This window comes from Coregonus lavaretus (assembly GCF_964263955.1).
Source record: "Coregonus lavaretus genome assembly, contig: HAP1_SCAFFOLD_1914, whole genome shotgun sequence".
Taxonomy (NCBI): domain Eukaryota; kingdom Metazoa; phylum Chordata; class Actinopteri; order Salmoniformes; family Salmonidae; genus Coregonus; species Coregonus lavaretus.
The window spans coordinates 21,294-32,500 of NW_028157718.1; the positions used below are offsets into that span (position 1 = coordinate 21,294).

Below are 11,207 nucleotides of genomic sequence, written 5' to 3' on the forward strand. Positions count from 1 at the left end.
TATTTGCAAATTATGGTGGAAAATAAGTATTTGGTCAATAACAAAAGTTTCTCAATACTTTGTTATATACCCTTTGTTGGCAATGACACAGGTCAAACGTTTTCTGTAAGTCTTCACAAGGTTTTCATACACTGTTGCTGGTATTTTGGCCCATTCCTCCATGCAGATCTCCTCTAGAGCAGTGATGTTTTGGGGCTGTCGCTGGGCAACACAGACTTTCAACTCCCTCCAAAGATTTTCTATGGGGTTGAGATCTGGAGACTGGCTAGGCCACTCCAGGACCTTGAAATGCTTCTTACGAAGCCACTCCTTCGTTGCCCGGGCAGTGTGTTTGGGATCATTGTCATGCTGAAAGACCCAGCCACGTTTCATCTTCAATGCCCTTGCTGATGGAAGGAGGTTTTCACTCAAAATCTCACGATACATGGCCCCATTCATTCTTTCCTTTACACGGATCAGTCGTCCTGGTCCCTTTGCAGAAAAACAGCCCCAAAGCATGATGTTTCCACCCCCATGCTTCACAGTAGGTATGGTGTTCTTTGGATGCAACTCAGCATTCTTTGTCCTCCAAACACAACGAGTTGAGTTTTTACCAAAAAGTTCTATTTTGGTTTCATCTGACCATATGACATTCTCCCAATCCTCTTCTGGATCATCCAAATGCACTTTAGCAAACTTCAGACGGGCCTGGACATGTACTGGCTTAAGCAGGGGGACACGTCTTGCACGGCAGGATTTGAGTCCCTGGCGGCGTAGTGTGTTACTGATGGTAGGCTTTGTTACTTTGGTCCCAGCTCTCTGCAGGTCATTCACTAGGTCCCCCCGTGTGGTTCTGGGATTTTTGCTCACCGTTCTTGTGATCATTTTGACCCCACGGGGTGAGATCTTGTGTGGAGACCCAGATCGAGGGAGATTATCAATGGTCTTGTATGTCTTCCATTTCCTAATAATTGCTCCCAGTTGATTTCTTCAAACCAAGCTGCTTACCTATTGCAGATTCAGTCTTCCCAGCCTGGTGCAGGTCTACAATTTTGTTTCTGGTGTCCTTTGACAGCTCTTTGGTCTTGGCCATAGTGGAGTTTGGAGTGTGACTATTTGAGGTTGTGGACAGGTGTCTTTTATACTGATAACAAGTTCAAACAGGTGCCATTAATACAGGTAACGAGTGGAGGACAGAGGAGCCTCTTAAAGAAGAAGTTACAGGTCTGTGAGAGCCAGAAATCTTGCTTGTTTGTAAGTGACCAAATACATATTTTCCACCATAATTTGCAAATAAATTCATAAAAAATCCTACAATGTGATTTTCTGGAATAAAAATGCTCAATTTGTCTGTCATAGTTGACGTGTACCTATGATGAAAATTACAGGCCTCTCTCATCTTTTTAAGTGGGAGAACTTGCACAATTGGTGGCTGACTAAATACTTTTCCCCCCCACTGTATGCATTGGTGGAATATTGGCATATTGGTTGGTCTAAAGGGGTGATTATCAGAGGTGGGACCAAGTCAGTATTATTCTAGTCACAAGCAAGTCTCAAGTCACAAGGTCCAAGTCTCAAGTTGAGTCCCAAGTATAATGAGTCTCGAGTCATGTCCAAGTCGTGCATTCTAAGAGCAAGTCAAGTCAAGTCGAGCTTTTCCAAGTCAAGTCTAAAGTCCAGTTTTAAAAAATCTATACATGCAATGACTTTTTCAACTACAAATCAAGACCATGGGACTATAAGGTTCTATCTGACATTTTTGTCAAAAATTAGTTAGTTAGTCACATATAATAGATCTTTAGATGGTTCTTCATATGTCTGTAAAGTTATATTTTAGAAAAAGTAAATTTTAAGTGAAAAAATTGTACAACTAGAAAGTTCTATCTGCATTAACCCATTTGAACTTGGCGTTATAAGGTTCTATCTGTAATCCAATCACAAGCCTGAACAAATGAAGACGGCCCAATCAGAACACATGTCCCATCTCCCTCTAAGTATGGTCTAGGCTAGTCTAGCCACCAATAATGGCACGCAAGCAAAAAAAAAACAACACTATCAGAAATCTTAAAGTAAATGATGTCACATCGTTGTTCAGTGATGACAGTCATTTCTCTAATGATCATAATGCATTTCTTAATGTATTTGAAGATGTGTTCTGACTCTATTTTTGTAAAATAGTGCTATTCTATAATTGATGTATTCAAATAGCTACAGTATTCTTAAAAACGGAACATGTCTAATTCAGAAGTGTCAGATAGCTGGCTGAACCCAGATTGACATTTCAGAGCCATAAGGTTCTATCTGCTATTGCACCCCCCCTTAAGAAAACGAATGTACAAATGTCTCAGGATTTTGAAACTCTGTACTTTAGGTACCTTTTAAGGTAAGTACCTTAATGGTTTATGAAAAAATTATTCACTACAAAACAGTTCTGAGATCTGGGATGTGAAAACTGATGCTCAGTATCTTAGAACTATCCTTAGTGCAGATAGAACTGTGTAGTCCCAAGGTCACATAATCTCTGTCTATTTATTGTGGCTACCAGACAGCCCTTTTCAATATTTTGTCTACAACACATTTTGATTATGTAATAATACATTTTAACGACTGTCACGACTTCCTCCAAAGCTGCCACCTCTCCTTGTTCGGGCAGGCTTCAGCGTTCGTCGTCACCGGCCTTCTAGCCACTGCTGCTCCTCATCTCGTCATTCCATTTGTTTTGTCTTGTTTATTACACACACCTGGTTCTTATCCCCTCATCAGTACCTGTATAAGTGTTACCTCTGCCCCCTTGTCTTTGTGTGTGATTGTTTATTGTTATTGTGGAGGATAGCTAAGCTCGGTGGAGCTCCGTGTATTTTGTATTCGCTGGGATATTTCCCCGTGTGCCTTGTATTTTCCAGTGCGCCTGTTTTGACATACTAAAAGACCAGTAGGCCTATGCTAGCAATTGTTGCTTGATGCCCCATTGCTGGTGAGCATGCAAAGTAAACAGTTAATATTCTTGATCACCAAACTATTTTTGGAGCTGCATATTTATTTATGGCAATCCTCTCTCCCTACAATTTGATGTTTGTGCTGCACCGATTCTAGAGCTGTACAGCAAATCAGCAATCTGTTCGCTAGCTCAGTTGTTCTGAAACGTAATGACCAGCGACCCCCGCGCATGCACATGCACGCGCGCAAAGGGCATGACATTTCTGAAAGCAAGATACAGAAATAAACTGCGTTTTACACCTTAATTCTGACCTGAAAGTCATTCATGTTAACAGTCAATATCAACTAGGGATATCATGTCACATTTTAACTTCTCTGGAGTCCAGAGCAAGCAGGATCATATGGGCTACCTGTATACAGCGGGGTTGCAGGATCAGACGGAAAGCATGATCTGTCTGTAGCCTTTTTCTTCCTCACAAATATCATAATTCATTTGCCAGAATCTGTTACATCTTCATCCCATAAGTATTGAAGGAAGTGCGATGTTACAGCTATCTTTAGACATATAGCCAGTACCACCACTGAGGTACAGTATAGAATAATAACCCACCCAAACTAGGCCTATCTGAAATTATCAATGAAACCACCAGCCTCTTTTTCTGGCAAAGATGAGTCCGTAGCTGATTGCTAAACTGAATTTTATATGGATAATATTAAGGTAAGTAGGCTTCTCTGTATTTGTCAAGCAAAACCTGAGAAAATGATGTGTGTGTGTGTGAGTGTGCGTGCGTGCGTGCATACGTCTATGTGTGTGTCCTTTTTCTGCAGGAACTAAAGCTCAATATCTGAGGCCTCTCCTACTCTCTTCTTTTCCTAGTTACTGACATATAACAAACACACACACACACGTGCACAATCACACACACACACATGTGCACAAACACACACACACGTGCACATACACACACACACACACACTTCTAAAGCTAGATAATCTCTGTCTGCGAGATGATATAATATCTATTCAACTCATGAATGCTCCAGATATTTCAATACAATGATACAGTATATATCACCACCAATGCATTGTGGGTGGGTACAGTGATAACACCAAGGTCACCTTCAGCAGTAAACTGCCATGCTAAGTTTATCTCCTGGTGTTGCATTGCCTAACCATAAACAAAGGGGCTAGCTAAATGATAGGTGAGTTCTGTGGCTCTGGCCTCGCAATCAGCTACGAGACTATTGCAGCTCTGTGGGTGTAACATTTATTGACAATTTTGATACCTTCTGGATACAAAGCTCGTATTATAAGGAGGATGGGATCCACCCAAATCATTTAGGTTCCTGGATCATTTCACAGCATTATAAGGCTGCGTTGAGACAATGTCTTATCAATGACCCAAGTCCAGCTCATTTAATCCCTACCATTGTGTTGCTGAGTTGTCATAATGATTCAGCAAATGTACATTATCCTAGGGGCGTTGGAAGACACAATGTAAATAACCTAATTTATGTCCCTCTTACTGCCAGGAATGCCTCTGCTGTAGCTACAGCTATTGGATGCAGTACTCATATTTTTCTTATTTTTTTTGTCATTTAGCGGACGCTCTTATCCAGAGCGACTTACAGGAGCAATTAGGGTTAAGTGCCTTGCTTAAGGGCACATCGACAGATTTTTCACCTAGTCGGCTCGGGGATTAAAACCAGCGACCTCTCGGTTACTGGCACAACGCTGTTACCCACTAAGCTACCTGCTATGCCTATGAACCAGAGTAATACTGTTAGCCCTGAGGTGGTGTGCCCTAAGAGGAAGTCCACCGTGTGCAGCTCACCCTGCACTAATACAAATAACCTGAGTATGTCTACCTCTGCTAAGCTTCCCAGTAAAGCAAGAAAAATAATCAAGCGTCCCAGAAAAGTGTTAAAAATAGCCCACGTTAACATATTTAGCTTAAGAAACAAGGTTCATGAAATCAATAATTTGCTATTAACAGATGACATTCATATTCTGACAATCTCTGAAACTCACTTAGATAATACCTTTGATGATACAGGGGTAGCAATACAAGGTTATAACATTTACAGAAAAGACAGAAATGCCAATGGGGGCGGTGTTGCGGTCTATACTCAGAACCACATTCCTGTAAAGCTTAGAGAGGATCTCATGTTAAATACTGTTGAAGAAATATGGCTACAGGTTCACCTGCCTCACCTAAAGCCCATTCTGGTGGGAAGCTGCTATAGACCACCAAGTGCTAACAGTCAGTATCTGGATAACATGTGTGAAATGCTTGATAATATACAGTATGTGATATCAATAGAGAGGTATACTTTCTGGGTGATTTAAATATTGACTGGCTTTCATCAGGCTGCCAACTCAAGAGAAAGCTTCAAACTGTAACTAGTGCCTGCAACCTGGTTCAGGTTATCAATCAACCTACCAGGGTAGTTACAAACAGTACAGGAATGAAATCTTCAACATGTATTGATCATACCTTTACTAATGCTGCAGAAATGTGTTTGAAAGCATTATCCAAAATCCATCGGATGTAGTGATCACAATATAGTAGCCATATCTAGGAAAACCAAAGTTCCAAAGACTGGGCCTAATATAGTGTATAAGAGGTCATACAAGAAGTTCTGTAGTGATTCCTATGTTGTTGATGTGAATAATATTTGTTGGTCTGTGGTGTGTAATGACGAGCAACCAGACGCTGCACTTCACACATTTATGAAATTGCTTATCCCAGTTACTAATAAGCATGCACCCATTAAGAAAATGAAAATGACTGTAAAAACTGTTAAATCCCTGTGGATTGATGAGGAATTTAAAAATGGTATGGTTGAGAGGGATGAGGCAAAAGAGATGGCAAATAGGTCTGGCTGTACAACCGATTGGCAAACGTACTGCAAATTGAGAAATCATGTGACTAAACTGAAGAAAAATAAGAAAAAACTACACTATGAACCAAAGATAAATGACATAAAGAACGATAGTAAAAAGCTTTGGAGCACCATAAATGAAATGTTGGGCAAAAAGGCAAACTCCACTCCATCATTCATTGAATCAGATGGCTCATTCATCACAAAACCCACTGATTTTTCCAACTACTTTAATAATGTTTTAATTGGCAAGATTAGCAAACTTAGGCATGACATGGCAGCAACAAACACTGACACAACACATCCAAGTATATCTGACCAAATTATGAAAGACAAGCATTGTAATTTTGAATTCCGTAAAGTAAGTGTGGAAGAGGTGAAAAAAGTATTATTGTCGATCAACACTGACAAGCCACCGGGGTCTGACAACCTGGATGGAAAATTACTGAGGATAATAGCAAACGATATTGCCACTCCTATTTGCCATATCTTCAATTTAAGCCTACTAGAAAGTGTGTGCCCTCAGGGCTGGAGGGAAGCAAAAGTTATTCCCCTACCTAAGAATAGTAAAGCCCCCTTTGAAACAGAGAAGGAGAGAGGTACATCAGAATCAAGAACGAGAAAAACAACTATATTGAAGGAGAAGGAGAGTATAAGGAGGGAGTGAGGGAGAAGGACTAACATTCAATGAAATAAAAGAGGGAGGGAGAAGGTGAGAGGGAGGGAGACATTGAGAGGGAGGGAGGCAGACAGTGAGAGGTAGGGAGGGAGGGAGGAAGACGGTGAGCGGGAGTGAGGGAGACAGTATGAGGGAGGAAGAGAGTGAGAGAGAGAGAGTGAGGGTGGGAGGGAGGGAGGAAGACAGTGAGAGAGAGGGAGGGAGACAGACAGTAGGAGGGAGGGAGGGAGAAACAAAATAGAGAAAGAGAAAGGTGTAGCCTAAGAATCAAATCATATAAGAGAGGGAAGAGAGGGAGGAGAGGGTGTGGTCAGGGTTAGAAGAGAGGGAAGAGAGGGTGTGGTTAGGGTTAGAAGATAGGTATAGAGGGTGTGGTTAGGGTTAGAAGAGAGGGAAAAGAGGGTGTGGTTAGGGTTAGAAGAGAGGGAAGAGAGGGTGTGGTTAGAATTAGAAGAGAGGGAAGAGGGGGTGTGGTTAGGGTTAGAAGAGAGGGAAGAGAGGGTGTGGTCAGGGTTAGAAGAGAGGGAAGAGAGGGTGTGGTCAGGGTTAGAAGAGAGGGAAAAGAGGGTGTGGTTAGGGTTAGAAGAGAGGGAAAAGAGGGTGTGGTTAGGGTTAGAAGAGAGGGAAGAGAGGGTGTGGTTACGGTTACAAGAGAGGAAATAGAGGGTGTGGTTAGGGTTAGGATTAGAAGAGAGGGAAAAGGGTGTGTGGTTAGGTTTAGAAGAGAGGGTGTAGTTGGGGTTAGACAAGAGGGTGAAGTTAGGGTTAGAAGAGAAGGTGATTAGGGTTAGAAGAGAGGGTGTGGTTAGGGTTAGAAGAGAGGGTGTGGTTAGGGTTAGATAAGAGAGGGTGTGGTTAGGGTTAGAAGAGAGGGTGTGGTTAGGGTTAGAAGAGAAGGTGTGGTCAGCGTTAGAAGAGAGGGTGTGGCAGAGTGAGAAAGGATATGGTGTAATGTGTATACACAGACGCTCTGCAATCAATCTAGACGTATAAAACTGTAAGCAAAGGATTCTTCCCTAAATGACAGATAAATATAGCTGGCTCCAATTAGCAATTAGTAGAATATGTGTGATGAATATTGCCAGTCTCTCTCTCCATCCCTCTCTATCTCTTTTCTTTTCAACCACCCACTCACTTTCTCTTCATCCTCTCTCTCCACTCCCCTCTCTATATATCTTTAGCATGTGTGTGTGTGTTCGTGTTTGTGTATGTCCCAGTGGATTTGTGTGTGTTTGCGTGTGTGTGTTCCTGTGGATGTGCGCGTGTGTGTCCCAGTGGATGTGTGTGTGTGTGTCCCAGTGGATGTGTGTGTGTGTGTGTGTGTGTGTGTGTGTGTCCCAGTGGATTTGTGTGTGTGTGTGTATCCCAGTGGATGTGTGTGTGTGTGTCCCAGTGGATGTGTGTGTGTGTGTGTGTGTGTGTGTGTGTGTGTCCCAGTGGATTTGTGTGTGTGTGTGTATCCCAGTGGATGTGTGTGTGTGTGTGTGTGTGTGTGTGTGTGTGTGTGTCAGTGGATGTGTGTGTGTGTGTGTGTCCCAGTGGATGTGTGTGTGTGTCCCCCAGTGGATGTGTGTGTGTGTGTGTGTGTGTGTGTGTGTGTGTGTGTGTGTGTGTGTGTGTGTGTGTGTGTGTGTGTGTGTGTGTGTGTGTGTGTGTGTGTTCCAGTGGATGTGTGTGTGTGTGTGTCAGTGGATGTGTGTGTGTGTGTGTTCCAGTGGATGTGTGTGTCCCAGTGGATGTTCCTGGTTCTCAGATGTGCTGCTGATGTCTCTCTGAGGCTGTCTGTTTCATCCTGTCAGGTCTCTATATTGGGAGCTGCTGCCTCTTGGCTACACACATCTGATTAGCCAAACGCTACAACACACACACACACACACACACACACCACGGTTTCTGTTAAAAATCGCTATTAGACTCCCATTCGCCATTCAATGATGCAGATGCATTACCATAATCTAAAAGTGATTTCTGTCATTATGAGCACCGTGGGTGGACGCCCTAATGGGTTATGCACACAATGGGTATGTGTTCGGTAAATTTATCAAATGGCCGGTAAATTTAAATCTACCCGGTCATGTTGTCAAGGATCACATTTTCCTAACACCAACTCTGAGACACACACACACACACACACAAATCTGATCAGCTATGTGTGTGAATATTCAGTTTACCAGAACTTCTCTCAGCAACATAAAAGACAGACAGACAGGCCAGACAAGATGGACAGACAGGACAGACAGACGGACAGACAAGACGGATAGACAGGACAGACAGACGGACAGACAGGACAGACAGGCGGACAGACAGGACAGACAGACACACAAAGAGCAGACACATTCATATTCACATAAACACACTTCAAGGATACACCAGCCCCCAGCCAAGGACATGTCCTGCAGGGCCAGCCAACATCAGCAGAGCCCTATTTAACCAGATGAGACACCCAGACAGCCAGACAAACAGACAGACACACACACACACACACACACACACACACACACACACACACACACACACACACACACACACACACACACACACACACACACACACACACACACACACATACACAGACACATAGACACTCACTAACCAGACACACCTCACACACTACTACACACACTACATACAAACCCATCACCATTGATGGTGGTATAGATGGTGAAGAAGCAACTGTAGCTAACTATCTTGTAACTCAGTCTCTGTGCTCTCACATACAAACACAACCATCCCCTCCCCCCACACTCTACACACACCATCTCCCCCTCCCCACTCACCGGTCCTGGTATTGATGGTGAAGAAGTTCTGTGGGTTCCCACTAGCTATCTTGTAGCTCAGTCTCTCTGCTCCCCCCGTGGCGTCCGGGTCCTGGGCTTGGATCTGGATGACCGACACGTCCTTGGGGGAGTTCTCCATGACGACGGGGTGGTAGACAGGGTCAGATGTCAGGGGGGCGTTGTCGTTGACGTCCTCTACCTGGATGTACACCTCCATGATGGCGAACTGGGGCACCACCCCATGGTCTGTAGCGTACACCGTCAGCCAATAGGAGTCCTTGGTCTCGCGGTCCAGAGTGTCTGTGGTGTAGATGACACCTAAAAGGGTGGAGAGAGGGATAGATCAAAGTTAGGCCTAGGTCGTTTAACTTCAGCACCAACATCTAGTCAACATTCACATCGGCTTCTATAGGGGCGAACAGAGGGGGATGGATGAACATTAGGTTATTTCCATGTTTTTAATAAGTGAATAAATGCACAAAGAAACAAATATTTTGGTTAAGCTAAACTGATAAATGTGTATCTCATAATATGTTAAACACAAATACATGAAGTCAACGGTCACATAGAAAGAGTCAATAAAAGAAGTGTGGTTGATCTCAAAATATTCCTTAGAAACCAGACAACACATAGTAAAAGCCCAAACTAAAGCCAAGCCAATGTTCTGGTCAATGTTCACACATCTCCAACAGCTCTGTGTGTATCAAGACCAGACTCAATGTGTTTAACATATGATCCATTTCTACAGCCCAGGGATAGAGTGGTTTATTTAACCCAAACGGATGTGATATCTGCACTTGCCTGGACGTTTAACACACCACTCTGTTGAGTGTGTGTGTTAATTAACCAACAGACTTTATTTGGCTGCTCTCTAAGTGGCCGGTTTCTCCCTTCAGTAAACAAACATCCATATTCAAACCCTGGCAGTGATGCTGACTAGCCCACAGTACATTAGTGCTACGCACACATTTAGAATGAATGCCACTCCAACCAAGCCCCCACTGCTCAACACATCTTTAGCATGTTAGCATCGAGCGCTCTGCTCCTCCATTAGATCTCATGCATTACAACAGAGAGACTCGTGAGATATTTTCGATAAGTGCAGTTAGCTAAGCTTTCAAGCATACTTGAGATTGTAAGACACACCCTAACATGATGGGAGCTATTAGTATGTACTGTGTCCAACATGGAGAGTCATGGGGACGGTGCTGGATGTTGCGGTGCGTGACAAGATGTGATAAGTGGACAACTGCTTTAAGAACCACAAATACTCTAATGGAACACACACACACACACACACACACACACACACACACACTCATCCTTAATAATGCTTTACTCATCTTACTTATACAACACAGAGACAGAAATAAGTAATTGTTTGTATGTGTCTCTAAGTTGTCGTACATATGTACACTACCGTTCAAAAGTTTGGGGTCACTTAGAAATGTCCTTGTTTTCGAAAGAAAAGCACATTTTTTGTCCATTAAAATAACATCAATTGATCAGAAATACAGTGTAGACATTGTTAATGTTGTAAATGGCTATTGCAGCTGGAAACGGCTGATTTTTTATGGAATATCTACATAGGCGTACAGAGGCCCATTATCAGCAACCATCAGTCCTGTGTTCCAATGGCACGTTGTGTTTTCTAATCCAAGTTTATCATTTTAAAAGGCTAATTGATCATTAGAAAACCCTTTTGCAATTATGTTAGCACAGCTGAAAACCGTTGTGCTGATTAAAGAAGCAATAAAACTGGCCTTCTTGAGACTAGTTGAGTATCTGGAGCATCAGCAATTGTGGGTTCGATTACAGGCTCAAAATGGCCAGAAACAAATAACCTTCTTCTGAAACTCATCAGTCTATTCTTGTTCTCAGAAATGAAGGCTATTCTATGCGAGAAATTGCCAAGAAACTGAAGATCTCGTACAACGCTGTGTACTACT

At 42.8% G+C, this 11,207-nt stretch overlaps 1 protein-coding gene across 1 annotated transcript in view; it reads right to left on the reverse strand.

Moving 5' to 3' along the window:
• Nucleotides 1-9,258: 9,258 nt before the first annotated feature.
• LOC311124999 (protocadherin Fat 3-like) overlaps nucleotides 9,259-11,207 on the reverse strand; it is a gene marked incomplete at both ends in the record, with an annotated part of 61,125 nt that continues 59,176 nt past the window's right edge. The window contains one exon of the mRNA XM_084199087.1: nucleotides 9,259-9,576. Within this exon, the coding sequence (XP_084055213.1) occupies nucleotides 9,259-9,576 (318 nt within the window). The remainder of the gene's footprint in view (nucleotides 9,577-11,207) is intronic.